At 36.6% G+C, this 17,827-nt stretch overlaps 1 protein-coding gene across 5 annotated transcripts in view; it reads right to left on the reverse strand.

Annotated features, from left to right (window-relative positions):
- Window positions 1-17,827, reverse strand: part of LOC122076184 (polycomb group protein EMF2B-like) — a 54,015-nt gene that overhangs the window by 25,706 nt on the left and 10,482 nt on the right. For 4 of the 5 annotated variants that reach the window (XM_042641495.1, XM_042641493.1, XM_042641494.1 and 1 more), the window contains 9 exons: window positions 11,746-11,810; window positions 7,560-7,612; window positions 7,389-7,442; window positions 7,236-7,295; window positions 5,613-5,651; window positions 5,123-5,169; window positions 4,793-5,013; window positions 2,902-3,190; window positions 1,715-1,763 (listed from right to left, as the gene is read on the reverse strand). In XM_042641495.1, the coding sequence (XP_042497429.1) occupies window positions 1,715-1,763; window positions 2,902-3,190; window positions 4,793-5,013; window positions 5,123-5,169; window positions 5,613-5,651; window positions 7,236-7,295; window positions 7,389-7,442; window positions 7,560-7,612; window positions 11,746-11,810 (877 nt within the window). The remainder of the gene's footprint in view (window positions 1-1,714; window positions 1,764-2,901; window positions 3,191-4,792; window positions 5,014-5,122; window positions 5,170-5,612; window positions 5,652-7,235; window positions 7,296-7,388; window positions 7,443-7,559; window positions 7,613-11,745; window positions 11,811-17,827) is intronic. The other variant, XM_042641496.1, reaches the window with a different exon arrangement.

Below are 17,827 nucleotides of genomic sequence, written 5' to 3' on the forward strand. Positions count from 1 at the left end.
AAAAAAAAAAAAAAAAAGATGCAGGCGGAGTTCCAAGAAGCCCAAATTAACCTGAAGTTGAACCAACCAGTAAAAATATTTCACTCTCAATAAACCTACTGATGAAAAAGGACCCACTTAAGAACGGCAATAGAATATTTTATTCTCAATAAACTTTCAACAGACTAGAAATTAATCAAATTTCATAAAGTTCTTGATCAAGGACCCACTTAAGAACAGCAATAGAAGATTAAAAGGATCTCTACAACATTACAAAAATTGCCAAAATCTACTGGTGCAGAACTGTTGCACCACATAACAAAAATGAATCTCCAACCCAAGCAATGAATTTTTGACCCAAGCAAACAATGACAAATTCAGATGGGAGCCACCACTAGAGTAGTATCAAATAATGGTTTAACAACAAAGTTTCAAAACAAAAGATTATTTAACCGCATTTTTGGTTTTTAGCTATGTTCTCTCATAATAAGATTTATGGAATTTTCAGGTTTGGAAATAACCCCAGCATATGAAAGTTGAAAATCACAGCTACAACCACAAACCCAGTTTTTGTTCTTGAATCTAGAGGTTTGACATTTTATCTTTTTGAAATTTGATTTTTTAAACTATTTTTATTGGATTAAAAAGGGAGGTGTTTGCTTATGTATGAATATATCTTAAGTAAACGAATTAAACAATATTTGGCATTAAGAAGTGCCAAACTTGGGTCGATACTATTTCAAGGTGCCTTACAGTAACGCGCCAATCGCCTAGACCCCAAGAAATCTGTCTGGATGCCTAGGCGACACCTTGACAACTATAAAGCAGCTAACACAGAAGACCAATGTTAACACAAGAAGAAAAAGAGAAGGAAGAAGAAGAACAGAAGAGAGAAGAGGAGGGCAAGGGGAGCCACAAGTCTCAAGAGAAAAAAGAGACTCGTGGTTTGATACAGAAAGCATTCCACCTCTCCAAACCCTGAAGATTCTCTCCCAACAATGAATCAAATGTGGAGTACCAATGTACGAGTCTGATAACTACAAAGGATTGAACAGAAGGAGCTCACCATTTTCATTAGGCCCCGTTTGTTAAGAGGGTGAAAAATGGTGTGAAAGGATATTTGTGGATCTCAATTGTCATGTGGTGAAGAAACAATAAAGCAATGGAAAGCAAACCATGGTAAAGGGCAGGGAAAAGATATGATGTGGGCCCCATTTCTTCAATCCCTCTTCTCCACAAAGTCCTACTGTTTTGGTAGACTTTTGAGGAAGGTGGGTGGAATAAATTTAGTGCCATGTCACCAAAATTATTCCACCCCAGTTTTACCTGCTAAACAAAAGTGCGAACATTTACCCCAAATAAAATTTCCCATTTTGAGGAACTCAGAAAATGGCTCTGCGAAATCAGCAACAACCTCGTTTAGTCTATCGCTTCCACCCAGTCACTAGTGAGTATCTTGAACTGACCAGGGTTAGAGGTCAGGCTCATCCCAATCATAATTCAGAAGTGGCCTAGGAAAGGAATTTCACCAAAACAAAAACATCTATGGGAAAGAATAAAAACACAATTTGGACAGAGACACTAAGAAACCAAAAAAAAAAAGGCTGCAACAGACATATCATTAGGTTTCTCTCAATGTTGTTAATGTTGTATCATGACTTTGTACATTTATATCATCTTTATTAATACATATGAAATATGTACATAGAAACAACAAGGTAAAAAGGGTCATCACCTGAGCTCTGTGGGAGTGGAAGAACTGTCGCTTTTGCAAGAGTGTCCGACTGAAAAAAGAAAAATGGATAAGTAACCAGAAAATAGGGGTTTCTGTGACATAATACACACAATTCAATCCACACGATTTAAAACGGCACCTAATTGTGTTAACTACACAAGAAATTTTTGAAGCTATACAAATTGGACATGCATGATTTGGTTATTCGGACTGTTGGATGGGCGAGGAATAAACTGGATAAACCATATGTGAAATTTTGGGACCAATCTCAACCATACGACCCATCTCGTATAGAGCAAATTCCATAGGTTCAAGGATCAGGATCGCGATAGACAGTAGGCTTTTTTTCCTTTCTTTGTGGGGGTGGGATGTAGCCAGCTGAAGCACAAATGGAAGCCATTCCAACTATAAATGCTAGTTTTGCCATTTGGACTACTAATTTGGTTATTCTGGCTGTTGAATGGGTAAGGAAACTGAATAGACTACATTTGAAAATTTGGGACGAATCTCAACCATATGTCCACCTTGTCCTGTCCATGATTTCAAGGACCAGGATCAGATAAGCCGGATAGCCCAACCGGGACAATACTATCCAATACCTTTGGAAGTCGGTCCAAGATTCGGCTAGGTTGACCAATATAGATCATGTGGAAGGCCCACTTTGTTAGAGCCTCCCTTGTTTTATTAGCATTCCGTAGACCAGAGTACGAAATTTCTATGCAAAATTTACCAAAAATTCACCAAAATATTTTGGTTTCGGCAGAGGGAAAAATCCAAAATTTCAATCTTTGTTCCATATTGCATCTAGTACCCAACAAAACGTGCCCTATTAAAAGCATCAAAAAGGCATGTGGAGAAATCAGATTAATAGTAAAATGTGCAAACATACATAAAGCTATACTGGAAACTTTGGACATCTGATGAGGTAGCCCTGGTTAACTTTTGGATCACAGAAATGGAAAGTCAAGCATATTCAACCACAACCGAAACTTTAGGATTACAGAAATGGCAGGTCAAGCATATTCAACAACAACTAGGTCATAACTTCTCTGTTCCTCACTTGAGAACTTAAGTTGGATGATATGATAAGCATAGAAGAAAGAATTATCCCATCGAAAAGGGATGTAAAAGAGCGTATCCCATGTCATAAAATATGCCAAATTAATTTTAAGTTTAAAAAAACTTACTTTTTAGGGTCAGACCGTTCAGCAGACAACTTTCTGGTCTTTGCAAAGGCAATGGGTGCATGGTTGCTTCCAGATATGGGTTGAACACATTCAGGGCCCACAGAAGATTGAACTGTAGCAGTTGAAAGGCCTATTACATTAGGGCTAGATGCAACACGTTCTGTGCTATCTGTAGCACAAAGACTCTCAGTAGCATTGCTTTCCGCCTTATGGTTTTCATTCCGTAAATTTTTCTCACTGAAAACTGCTCCATGAGCCATCTCCTTTTCTTCTTTATTGGAAAGAGCATCTGAATAATTACTAGATTATCAGTTCCTTAAATGGACTATAGCCAACCAATATATATATATATATATATATTTACAACAAATGCGAATATGCAAAGCCCTTTTTTTTTTCACCAAGCATATGCAGCACACGTTGGACAGAGCTTGAAGGCATGGACAGATACAAGGATAAAAAAACAGATCCATATCAGGCATACTGGTCCAATACATATCGTAGTTTCCAGTTAATGATATGCATTATTATGATACTATAGAAAATATTTGGATTGCATTGTATATTTCATAACAACCATATGGGTTGTATACCCTTCATACATTCTGATATTCTTTCATCATCCCCATTTTCTAGAAAAAAAATAGAACAAAGGAAAAGAGCTGTCATTTCACCGATTCACCCATTTTCAGACTGAATAAGTTGGGGGACCTGAACTTCCACCCACAAACTGTCTATTGTGAATTTAATATCCATAAACTTGAAGCTACCAACAAGATTTTTTTTTTTTTTTTTTTTTTTGGGGGTTTATCATCACACATGCCCTTCATCACCATGGATTTCCATTATTTTAGGATCTATCTTAAATTTTTCATTAACCTAAAGAAATAAAAGCTGCAGAAATTTTTTTATTTCACATAAACGCAATCAACCTGGCCAAATAATATTTAAATGATGTATGATGTGCAGATTTTTTTTTTTTACATTTTTTAGAGTATTATAACTTAGTATTTTTGACAATAAAATATAGTGGAAATTTTTGGTTTTCCAGGATAATGTTTTAAATGCACTTAAACTCATTAGTTGTGAATTATGTCAAGGGAATTGCTACACAATCAACAAATTTTCTATTATTGAGGTTTTTGGCACACAATTATCAAAAAAATAGGAGAAAAAGGTTTCAATGTATTAAAAATGATTGATCGGATGATATTAATGTGTCCATGTTTACTTGAAATCTTGTAATTTATTTAATGTAGCTAGGGTACATCTATTATGTAATTTTTAGTTTTATAATATATGTTCTTTATTCATAGACTACAACGCTTTAAATGACTAATTTTACAAACGTCCACATTTTTGTGTTTCCCAGCAGATACTAAATTTTCCATCATATCCATTATGCATCCCTTTAAAACTGGCTTACTAAAACTTTGCCAATACAGATTTTAATCCTTGTTCAGATAGCCATCGTTGCATGCTTTGTACTGGATATGTATGAAGAATTTCTAGGCCACAGCTTGATATCCCTGAGTTAAGGTAGCCATCAGTCATCACTTATCAAAGAATCACCAACAGACCTGCAGGACAAGTCCACCTTTTTTCCCCCTTGTCCAAGAGAACAGATTAAAGAATGAACATCAGGTCTTTACCACAATTCAGTCTTTTTCTTTTTTGGTCCAAGAGTTAGAATAGATGAATCAGCTGGGGACATTTTAAAATATCAAGTTCAAAACCATTAATGTTGCAAGGACAAGCCAAGTTGTCCCAAATTCCCACCTGCTCTAGATATGTGCCATGTGCAAGGCATAGAAAGACGGATGATTTATTACTACCATCAGTCCTTACAAGAAATAATTAAAGCTTACTACTTTTACTGCAGCTTACAAACCTTTCTCAGATCTTTTAAGAGAAAATTGATTGGAAGGCTCAGCAACTTTTGATGTCGTAGTGGGCAAAGGGTAAGAGCTTATACAAGCACCCTTTCCGATAAGCCCCTCACAAGTACCATCCTTAGTTACTTCAGTTGAATCTGAATTCAAGCCTTGTGGATGTACATGCTTCGCATTTTGACCAAGGTTTGTTAATCTTCTACGCTTCCGTGGCTTTGAGCTGTGCATTCAATTAAATTTAACCATTTCAGTTCTTGATGACAGAAATATAACTAAAAATAATGACAATTGTTCCGACTTGAAAATGCAGCAAGAAAATGGATTATCACCGGAAGAAGAATGTTTGCACCCTTGGGTCAACACCATCTGCAACAATCTGAACAAGAAACATATTATGGAAGGTTTTTTGAGGCTACAGGTGAAAACTATAATGCTCTTCCAACCTTTAAGGGGGAGGGGGTTTGAGGAAACAACAAGTATGAATATGTAGCATAACTTGTTCTGTTACATATGGTAATACATGTATTCTTCTTTTTCTTGGGGTAAGGTAATACATGTATTTTAAGTAGGATGAATGTGTGGCAAAAGATAAGAGAATTCTCAAAATCTGAACTCATACCAAAGGAGGGGAAGGCTCGTTATCATTCAATATATCCTGTCTATTCATGGTAAAAATTTCGACCACAACTGAAATGGTTGAAATTTGGCAAAATCTTTCGGTTCCGGCAGTCCGAAACATAACAGGAGGAAAAATAACAGGTATACCGTATACCATATTTTGCAAACAATTGACACAATATAAATGATGTATATAACTACCTCATTTTGACACGATTTCGAGGCTTTCGACCATGCCGCCTGTGAAACAAGACAAAACCCTCGAAATCTGTCAAAATTGGCTCCAAATCATTTTATGCTCAAAATCATTCAATCCATTGCTAGAATCTGGTAATCCAAGGCCTAGCAGGCAATTGTGGGGCATCGAAATCAAGAGTTGTTTGGATTTTAAATCAAATTGGAATTTTGGAGGAAAATTGCAAAAATCCTTCTAATTTCTTGGGTATTGTTGCTTGGATTAGTGGAATAATGGAATAACACATCATAATCATGATAATGATATTCCATTTGCATGAAATCATGTGTTTCAAATGGATTTTCTGTGTTGTTGAAATTGGAGAGTTGCTTGAAATAATTTTCCCAAAAAAAAAAGCGCTTGATTCGGGACTTGGGGTTCAATCTTTTTTATGTTAAGACCAAGCCACAAGTTCATGTGGGTACCTTTGATTTTCTGCCCTTTTTTTTCCTATGACTTTAAAGTCCCAGAAATTACACAAAAATAGGGTTAAATGCTATTTTTAGATTGAAATTTTATGAAATTATCACTATTATTTATACAACTGAATGGAAATGATTAATGTACGGAAATCTTTATTCCTGAAAATATAAATATAGTTTTTAGGGAAAAATATAGGATCAATAAGAAAAATCAGAAATGGCTCTCTAGTCAGAGTATGATCATGGAAGAGTCCATGGGAAATCAAATATAAGATTGGCATTGATAAGTGTCCTTTTTTTTGTATAAGATATGAATGCTGATACAGTACATATACTAGTAGTAATGAAATGAAAATATCAGTATATATACTAAAGACTAATTTTTTTTCTGGGTGGCAATAAGAGGGCCCAAAAAAATATAAAATATCCCATTCCTACTATGACTTGAAACAAGAGTTAGCTATCTTTGGCTCAAGATTCCCCTAAACCACCAAACACCTCAGTTGACCACTAAATGTACATAAACCTCTGGAAAAAAAAAAAAAAGGGAACAAAAAACCTCAGATAACCTAAAATAAAAACTCCTGATAAAAAAGAAACTAACAAAAGGACCTACCATAAACTGAAAACACCTAAAACGAAAAAGAGTAGAATAAACTCTCTTTCACCACAAATTAGCCTATTAGAATGCTCAGCTCCATCCCCGCCACTGCATTATGATTCCGTGGCTTCGTCAATCGCTCCTTTCTCCCCCTTGAACTCACCCTTGTGACAGCTCTCCTCAACAGGAGCAAAACCCTCACCTTTGTCTTCTTAGACAAATATCTACTACATGTTTCAATTTGCAAAACAATTTCCAAATATGCAACTTCTATATAAAAGTGAATTATCAGACTACTATGTGCATGTACCATATAAAGGTTCTCATGACTTGAAATGCCTAATGTATTATTTTTAACGAATTATATTGTGAAAACAAATGTAGAAGAAAGAAAACGTATATTTGGTTGCTTTATCCCAATTTTTACAATTGAAGCACATCAGTTCACTAAGAATACTTGACCGATGACAATAGGATATCTGTACGCACCAAACACGGTCTCTACAATATCAAATGCCAATAAGTAATTCACCAAAAGAATCATTTTCAGGGAAATGGGGTTTGACCTCAGATCTCCAAATATCAGTGTTCACAGAGACATTTACTGCTTGAAAATCGTTAGTCACCTACAAACAAAATAATCATCCAAGGGTTAAACTTCTACAGCCTACAAAAATTTATGATCATACTATAACTAGAGATTCGTGAAGTTTACCAACCCAAAATTCAAAGTTGAATAGGTCATGCGACGAGCACAAGTGACAGCTAAGACCCTAAAAGCACAATGGAGGTTTATTGACGGTCAGCAAACAACAGAAATGAATAACAGAATTTTATTAGAGGTGAAATAAAACAACAAAAAAAGGCCAGATGTCAGATATGTGTTTCACCTTAAAGCTTGCACACTTCATTAAGCAAAAGGGGCATGAGAAGTCTTCAGTTACTGTAAGTAGAGAAATTATGGTAGGTTAGTAGTTCCAAGCATTTTCTACCACATAACCAGGAAAAAATAGCATCAGAAACTGTCAACTACTATTAGCATTTAGATAGATAAATACACAAAGAGAGAGAGAGAGATGCACTAAAACATGCCAGCCTAAAAGACATTAAGACCCATATTAAAGCAATCAGGCTCCATTTCATAAAACAACCAAAATTTGTAACAGGAAGATGGTCCTGCAACTACTTCATTTATCAAGTTAAACCAATCCATCAACCAACAAGGTCTAGATGTGAAGAGGAGAAAAATCTATAATTAAAGAGAGAAGCAATGGCCTAGGCTATGGTACAAGAAATTCAAACTTTAATTACTAAAGTACTTGATTACAAGATACTCCTAGCCTACCTGAACCACCTATTCCACCATTAATCAGATTACCACACTTGCATTTCTGCTAACAAAAAAAATTCTTACTCATACATTACTAAAACAGAACAGTGGATCAAAAAAAATTCTGACTCGTACAATACTAAAACAGAACAGTGGATCCCACTTAATGAAAAAATCAAACCTAGCAAATCATTTTAAGTACCTCAAATGAGTCCCTTATCAATACAAATGAACCCCCCGACACAAATCCTTTGTAGCAGCTAGAAATTGAATATTTTCGTTTATTTCTTTTCCCACAGAAAATTAGAGATTTTTCATAAGCTTTTCTGCATCCCCAACCACCCACCCCCAACCCCATTGTCAAAAGGGATGAAGTGTGACATCCTACGAATGCACGTCCACTTCCCTTCAGCATTACCATGCCAAAGAATAAGCTCTCCTTTTTAGATGGTTAATGTAGTATTATAATTGAAAGAATCAAAATAGTAGCCAGTTGACAAGGATCTATACTCAAAGGATGGTTCAGATGCAAATAATGAAGACTATGAGTGAAATAAGACAGCAACTATGGAGGGAAAACAATAAAATAACTGTTGAGGGGAAAAATAGTAATTTCCAGCCGAAAATTAGGGTTCGCAAATTAGGGTAATAAAACGCAAACAATATCTGATTTCAATAATTAACTTGATCAAAAACAGATGCAAAAACAATTTGAGTTCGATTGGATAGCTGAATTGCTTAATCCGAAAAAACATGTGACATCCAACCTTCTAGAAGACTTAAAGAAATTCAAGGAAAAGTTGAAGAACAATACTTGTTGTTGGATGAAGAAAATGATGAAAGAATAATAAAGAAAAGAACAAGGGTTGAGATGGGATAGATGTGGGTGGGATGGTGGGATGGCTATCTCAGCCTGGGCCTCTCACCCACATCTATCTCAGCTGTTGAAAAATTCTTTCTCAGAATTTTGGGAGCATAAATCTGCAATTTTATTAATAAATTTGTGTACAATTTTGTAGCCCCTTACCAATTTATATAGAAGACTCAAAACTGACTTAAAGCTAAAAAGGAAAGGCCTAACCCAATCCTTAATTAATTAGGAAACCTAAACTGACTAGAAAATTGAAGTAACAAAGAAAATAGACAAAACTCTAACTAAACTAATGAATTAAGTCTTGTTTTCCTACTTTCTACCGATATTTTATGCCCATTAAAGTGGCTCATTACAAAGAAAACTCATGGGACAAAGGCCCAACATATACATAACACAACCCAAGGCTTATTTCCAATAAAATTAGCCCATTTAGTGACTCATCTGCATCAATGGTACACCATCATAACTTTTTTACAATACCAGCAAACATAATAGTGAAAGACATTGGAGATTAGTTTCAAGCTGTTAAGTCTAATAGTTAAAAATTAGTTGAGACCAACAGTCAAAAAACTGGCAGTGGATACCACCATAATTCTTCAAAGATTTCTATTTTTCATTTTAAAGATGCCAACATCAGATACTCATGCAGCAAATAACTCGGCAAAGATAGAGGTGCAAAGTTGTTATCTGTACGAAGACAGCAACTTCCTATGTTGTTTGCTCTAGCAATGGTGTCCTAATTCTCCTATTGTATTTACTTGTGCCCCGATAAGGACTGTTTCATTGTCATTATCTAGTTGGAAATGGTGTAAGGGTCGATTCAAGAGAGGAGAGGAGAAGGTAAGAGGTGAGAAAGAAAAGAAGAGAAGATGGGGGGAAGAGAAGGAGATGGCAACCGAATGTGGGAGAGTTAGATTCCTCTCTCCTATTTGATTCACTAACATGAAGAAGGAATTACATACACCTCCCTAGGGGGGGAAATTACAACATAATACATCAGGATACTAAACTAAAGTCCAAACTACCATTATTACATAAACTCTAACACTCCCCTTCAAGTTGGAGAATAAATGGCATGCATTCCCAGCTTGCATAAAAGGGCACTAAATTGATGGAGGATGAGCCCCTCGGTGTAAATGTCAGCCAATTGATTGCCTGTCTTCGTGAAAGGAGTCCAAATGTGGCCTGAGTCAATCTTCTCCTAAATGAAATGTCGGTCAACCTCAATGAATTTTGTTGTACAAGGTTATAAGCTATACGTATGGCAGCCTTGTTATCAAAATAGATTCTCATAGGTGCCTCAGTATCGAATCCCAACACTTGGACCAACCTTCTCAACCATAAGAGTTCACACACTCCATGAGCCATAGCTCTGAACTCTGCCTCTGCACTGGATCAAGCACAATAGGAAGTGGGAGATAGTCTTGGAGCTTAGAATCCAGGATTGCCTGGGAAAAGCTTAACCTTTGTGTACCAAGGTCTAGGACTGAATCAACCCAAACCACAAGAGAAAGAATCAGTGCCAAGTGAAAAATTCTCTAACGTGCCACAACATGTTTTTTTTCTTTTTTGCTTCTCCATATGACCATGTTACTTCCCACAAATGTACAAAATCCTGATGTAAACCATTTGTTAGAAATTGAACCAGCCCAATCTGCATCAATGTAGCCCTCTATACTCAGATTATTGTGCCAAGCATATAACAATCCTTTCCCTAGGGCAGACTTCAAGTACCTGATGATGCGATAAATAACATCCAAGTGCCCGCTCTTGGGGGCATACATAAACTAACCCACCACCCCAATTGCATAGGTGATGTTTGGGCAAGTCAACAAAAGATAGATTAGTTTCCCACTTTCCCCACTAATCTTTGGAATTTCCCTGCATCAATAAGAGGACAGTCACAGTCTCTTCCAAGTTTGGGGTTTTGCTTAATAGGAGAGTTTGCTAGCCTATAACCCAACATCCATGTCTCTTTCTTAAATCTAACAGAAACTTCCTGTTGGAACGGAGTGGAAGACATTGATCACCATTTCTTTGACTCTACCCCCTTTCCTCTTCCATTTGGAAAGGGGTCCCGAACACATGTTGGCCAAGAGTCCAAGACAACATCAGATTCTCCCCCTTTCAAAGATAATGGATGTAGATTGATATGACTTTTGCAGGCTCTTCTATTAGTGATGTGATTGGTAAGCTTGCCTTCAATGCCTTCATCAACGAAATATGAATGGAGCGCAACCTCAGGAAATGGGCCTCCAACTCTCGACCTCTACAGAAGATTTGAAATTCTATCTCCTTTGACATTGAAGCTAAGCTATCTATTACTACTTTTACTTATATTTATTTCCTAAGGAACAGGCATATTGTTGTCTCCTAGGATCTTCCCCCCTAATGTATCCAAGCTCATCCCTCATCTCCTTAAGATTTGGCCTTTTGTATAACGAGCTATTCTTTTCTTCCCTCTAGGGGCTTTGCACTTTTTATTCTCTTTAGTAATGAATTAAATTATATTATTCACCCAAAAAAAAAAAAAATGTCGTTCATTACAACAAATACCCGTTGGACCAAAAGCCTAACACCTATATAACTCAACCCAAAGCTTCTTTCTAGTAAAATAAGCCCACGACTGCCATTTATCTGTATCAAATACCATGCAACAATAACTAACTACCAAATCTAGAAACATAAGTGAATTTACAAGGAAATAGATCAATATGCAAAAGCAAGCCAATGAAGAATCAATACAAGACACACACTTCAAGATATAGGATGATGTGGCAAAGACAACTTAAAAGACAAGAAAGAAAGCAAACTTAAATTAATTCTCCAAAAATATAAAATACAACCATATATTAAAAAAAGGCATGAGTACCTTCAGTCTTTCGTAGTATGTTGTTATAATATCTGTAGTTGAAAATGACATTTCCAGCTCTCAACCTAGGTGTTTCAAGTGAAGAAAAAAAAATGTATGTTTAGAAACATGCTGACAAAAACAGGACGGAGCAGTAAAGAATATCAACACACAACAGAGAAATCCAATTTCCACTTTTCTATGTTACAGTTCTTGATTTGTTGTGGATATCCACAGTAGACTGTTCACTAAAGCTTAGAAAATTTAGGACTGGTAGTTGGTTTTAAAATTTGGGAGAGAACAGAGAAGTAATCATGGTCTCTCATTTGCAATTTGTCAATAATATAATATCATTCATTAAGCCCAACACAGCCCATTACCGATAAGATCAAGAATGTGGACAACATTTTGTGGTGTTTCCAAAAATAATTGGACTTAAAGTGAACTTAAATAAACCAATGATGACAGGGATCAATTTGGGCCAAGGGTTAAATCCTTTGCAGATCATTTAGGCTGTCCAACTGTCATCTTCGCTACAAGATATTTAGGTTTACATGGTGAAAACCTAATGCCATTTGAAATTTTTGGGTTCCTTTGTTGGAAATTCTTCTAAGTGGTTGATTGCATAAATTAGAAATTACCTTTCAATAGGAGTTCAACTATCCACTTTTCAAAATATCCCAGTATAATTTATGACGTTATTTAGTATACCTAGGAAAATTGATTTACAAATTGAAAAATTCACTAGTATTACCTATTGGTGCTTGGGGAGAAAAAGAGGGGTCATCTCATCAATTGGGACACTATTAGTTTGCCAGAGAAGGAAGAGGGTCTAGGAATAGGACATCTTCCCCTACACAACGCCTCGCTTTTGGTCTAAGTGGTTAAGAACATGGTTTAAAATCTCTCCAAGATACCACCGACATCTCAAAAATTTCGGCCTTTTTTTTTTTTACCAAGAAGAAACAGCCTACGAAATGAAAAAAGTATAATGTTTCGGTCGAGATTTCGGTATCTCGCTTGAAATTTCGTGTAACATTTCGGTATCAACCCACATGCTATTTATACATCATTTCGTGAGGAGTTGAAATCTCATCTGTCTTGACCCAACTCCGCCAAGTTCTTTGCCACATCATCACATCTATTCCATTGAAGATCACTCCAAGTTGAAGATCTACACATTTCCAAGCTTGGAAAGGTAAATCACTTTCCCCAAAACCTTTTTTTTTTTTTTTAATAGTAACATAAATACATGTTGGCTGGGACTTGGGATGTTGCCATTTGGGACTTTGAGATTTCAGAGTAAAACAGTTGACATTAGTTAGGACTTGGAGTTAGGGAGTTGCACACTTTATTACTCTAATACTCTAACTATTAGTTAATTAATGTTGAGGTATGTTTTGATCATGGTTTGGATGCATTATTTACTTGTTTTACAATCATATTATATCTTGTTCTAGCAATATTTCATAAAAACCACAGAATAGTTCGACGGTTGCTGTCAAATAATGGTGCAACTCTAAAACACTGCCATGTTTTTTTTTTTGCAAATTTAAGTTCTAAGCATGTTTATTAACCTTAACACAAGCTCCCCACCAAGTTTCAGGTCATAATATATTTGACCACCGAAGTAGGCAACCGAGTCACAAAAAAAAACACGTAACTCGCCGAGTCGAAATTTCGGTGATTTTCAAACCACCAAAATACCGAAACGAAACGAGATTTCGAACCTTGGTTATGAAGAGCTCAAATGAACCACATGTACTTTGGCACTTAGTGATTAAATCAAAGCATGGCATTGGTTTTTGGGGGATGTGAGGAGCACATTTATGTGTGAAATCTATGGTAGTAAAACATGCATTTTACATATTTAGAATAGAGCTACCTTGGGTTTTACTCTCTTTTTGTAGGTTTTGTATTTCAAAGGCTTTAAACATTATCGGGCGTCATATCTCTCCAACAACAACTACCTACTGTAGTTGGTGAGCTATGGTGTGTAAAATTCCCTTCCTCATCAGGAGGTCTCAAGTTCGAATCTCACGGTTGTCTTTTTTTGGAGAATTTTGTTAAATATTTTCTGCTTTTCACTCACTTAAAGCACTAAGGGCATGGAGGGGATTTCCACATCAAATTAGAAGATTGTCCAAATCTTTAAAGCAAGGAAAATCGTGGGAGGGGTTTCTTGCGCAAGAAAAGAAAAAAAAAAAAAAGAAAGAAAAAAATGGAGAAATAAATCTTGTCCAAATCTTCTCTCTCCTCCACCTTAACACTTTTGGTCTCAAAAGATCTCACCTACCAATTGTGGTTTTCCCCCTTTCAGGAAAGAGAAATTTGTTACCCTACCTCTCCATTCCCTATAAATACAACTCATGTAAGAGGAGGGGAGACACTTCATTCTTCTTCTAGGGTTTTTTTTTAGTTTCTCTCTCTCACTCTCTTTAGTTTTAGTTCTTCTTGATTTTTGCTTTAATCACTTTTGTAATAGCTTTTTATTTCAATTAATACAAGCACTCTTTTATTTTTATTCAGTCTTTTATGTTTATGATGTAATTTTTAAAGTTATAGTTCTAGGCTTAGATCTAGGTGACAAGATCACGAGCCGTGGAGCATCTCTTTTTTTCAAGTTCAGTTTTTTTTTTCAAAATTTGTTTTCTCCAGGCCTAGAAATTTCAGATTTGGTTCATTCCAGATCTGGTTTTTAGGGTTGGCAGTATCTCAAATTAGCCAAGCTTTCAAGTTCAAGCATTGATTCAGGTAGGTAGGCTTCTTTAATTCTTCAATAGTCTTCTCTCCCCCTCTCATTCCCTCTTCAGACTACCCTTTCTTTCTTAATTTAGGATTTTAATTTCAATCATTACATTATTGCTTCCCCTTTCCCCTAAGGTTCATGGCTAATGTATGTGTTGGCTTTGCCCCTCCTAGCCACAGAACCATCATTTTATTGTTTTTATTTTAATTGTCTCCCTTTCCCTAAAGCCAAGTAGAATAACCCTTATAAGAGTGACTCTCTAGTCAAGTAGGGAAGCTCATATTATGATGCATCCCTCGGGCTAAGTAGAGAAACCTACTTGTGAGCCTCTCTCTAGCTTTATCCCCTTTCTTTTACTTTATTTTTATTTCAGCATTTTTTTCCTTCATTGCTTTTTAATTGCGTGGGGTGTTTATTTTCAGTTATTTATTTATTTAATTTTAATTGCGTGGCTTGCGTCTTTAAATTCTTAGATGATGAATGGTTAGGACGTTATTTTAGATACATATGTTTAGGACGGTAGTTAGAATTAGATCACAACCATTAATTGGTTCACTTTCGCATTATTAAAAGAAACAAAAAAATTAAGTGGTTGCTCTCCCTGTGTTCGACCCGTAGCTACACTGATCCATACGCTTGCGGTTACATTTTAAATCCTAACAGGATGGCATACCACAATAACCAATAGGGCCACTCTTACCGGTTTACCTTAATTAGATTAGTTGTCATGTTGGCAATGATGAGAGAGTGAGACATTGGAAGGATATTTGGTTTCAGATATATACTTCTTAAGAATTTGTTTCCTAGACTCTAGCCCATTTCTGATACAAAGAATTTCCAAGTGGCAATGTGTTGTCACATATCTTCTAATGGGACGGGATGGGAATTTGCAATTCAGAAAAGTTTTAGGGACAAGGAATTGAGGCAAATATACGAACTAGTAGATCGTCATAATGTAACCCTTCATGATCAACTTACTTTTTCTTTTGTTGTTCTGGTGTTTCCACACATTTTCAAGGATGCACCCATCAATCAGCCATAAACTTTGCTTATTTACTGCTTTATGCAACATTGTCTATGCAAGATGACAAGGAGAACCACGTGGTTCTTTCCTCATAAGGTAATTCCGGAATCTAAAGCCCCTTAAAATGCAGAACACTAGGATGCTAAATCAATCATAAGAAAAAGATATGTACCTGGTACCTCTTATCTGTGCCAGAACTCCAGAAGAGAACTGGGACAGGTCCTCTCCCATCATGTATGTTTCATGTGCAAGAGAAAGGGGGAATCCTTTCACCACCTATTTCTTTATGCTCCTTTGCCAAACCGGTCTGGTTACATTTTCTTGCAATGTTTCATTCATCTTGGATCTCTCCTAAAGATGTAAAGAAGCTCATTTGTGGTGTTTATAAAACGAAGTTTCTCTGGAAGAGGGTCTTACTGGCCATACTGTGGTGTTTATGAATGGAGCGTAATGCCAGAATATTTCAGGACCAATTTCCTGATGTTCACATGGTAACTGATAAAACAAATAACACGGTTGTAAACTGGGGTGTAATGGAAAAGGGTTTCAATAATATTCTGGATGGCAAGCTATTTAGGAATTGGAGTCTCAATCTTTTCAAGGGAGGTAGTTTTCAGGCCAGTAACCATCTGGCAACCAGATCTAGAAGTTAGATTATGTGTTTAAGTGCCACAGGGGCACATTAGTCCTTTCCCCCCTCCACCTACCCTATGTAGTGTGGGGCGTCTGGATGGGGGGGTATACTTATAATTTTTTATGTTCTTTGCTTATCATAAGAGCTATCCTTATTGCCAGCTTGACGGTTCTATTGTTGATATTCTTCTTCTCCGGTGTAGGCCATGGATTGTCTACGGACAAAGTAATTGATTCCCCACTCCTAACGGAGAAGATCGGCACCAATCGTACTATAAAGTTTGATATCAATGGAAAAGGTGATTTCAAATCCATCCAAGCCGCCATTGATTCTGTTCCTGAAGGAAACTCTCACCGGATCTGATGTAGATCCACACTTTGGACTGGGCAGGAGGAAAGCCCATCCCAAGAAGTGTTAATCAATCTCCACTTAAGTGTGGACTTTAATTGTTATTAATAAAGGCCCATTGGGCCCATCGATTTACTCACTTAAGGAGTAAGTTATTAGTTAGTAATAAAAGCCCATTGGGCCCATCAAGTTAATTGTAATCAGTCCATTAGTGGCTATTAGTTAAATGACTAGTTAGTTACCTATTCCAATTAGGTTTCTAGTGTTAGTCCTAGTAGGAGTACAACTCCTAGTTCTAATGTGATTGCTATTAGCTAGTTTCTGCCCTCTATTTATAGAGGAGCTCTTGTACTCATATTTCTCATATTTGAATAAAGAATTATTACAGTCAATTGCGTTTAAACAGCCGAGAAAGTTGTGGGTGAGATGCCCGGGCCGAGATAGCCACCCTACCCACAAATCTCTTGGTTCTTTGCTTCTTTGTTTACTTCAGTTACTGTTAGTGTTCACTGCTTGCTGTGATAATCGACCAAGGCTATTTCAGATCTGTTAGGTGACCCAAATACCAGAATCGATTAGCCTCAGGCAAGGACTTTTGAAGATCAATCGATCTCCTTCACCCCTCTACTTCAGGATCTGATCAGCCAACCCTTTTAGGGTCTTGTTCTCCCCTCCAAGAAGACCACTCGATCCACTCTTGGAGCCCAACTGAAGTTGCAAGCTGCTGTTCTTGAAGTTCTTGCTCTGTTTCTCTCTTAGGTCTGAAATCAAGAAAGTGATTATCTTCTTCACCAGCCGTCAGAAGTCTTCCATATTTGGGGGTTATTTTACCCTTACTGGGGCCTACAATCGACCTGAATTTGGGGCCAATCTGTGGGACCTACTTCCAGCCGCAGGCTCCCCTTGCTATCCTAGCGTAGGTCACTTTCTCTCTCCTATCGATTGGGGTTTTGTCTGGAATTTTGTGGCTGATTTGTCTTTTATTCTGTGGGGTTATTTCTGGTTTTATTCTTTTATTCCCCTAGTTCTATTTCTGACTTTTATCTAGTTAGTTTTTTAGTCTTAAATTGTCTTGTTTGGGGTGTAATACTTTGGGGGTAGTTTTCTTTGAATCTACTTCTACATTAGGATCATAATATACATCAGGAAAGGAGTCAACAGGTAATTAATTTAATTAACATAGATCTATCTCTGGCCTCCATTCTTACAAGTTAGGTAACTAAATTTCCTTCTTACTATTGATGAGTTCGGATCGACTTGGCAGAGAAAAAGTACACATACCAGAGAATAAGCCATACATATTCTTGAGAGGAAACAGGAAGGGAAGAACACACATCGTGTGGAGCCA

This window comes from Macadamia integrifolia, chromosome 4 (assembly GCF_013358625.1).
Source record: "Macadamia integrifolia cultivar HAES 741 chromosome 4, SCU_Mint_v3, whole genome shotgun sequence".
Lineage (NCBI taxonomy): Eukaryota > Viridiplantae > Streptophyta > Magnoliopsida > Proteales > Proteaceae > Macadamia > Macadamia integrifolia.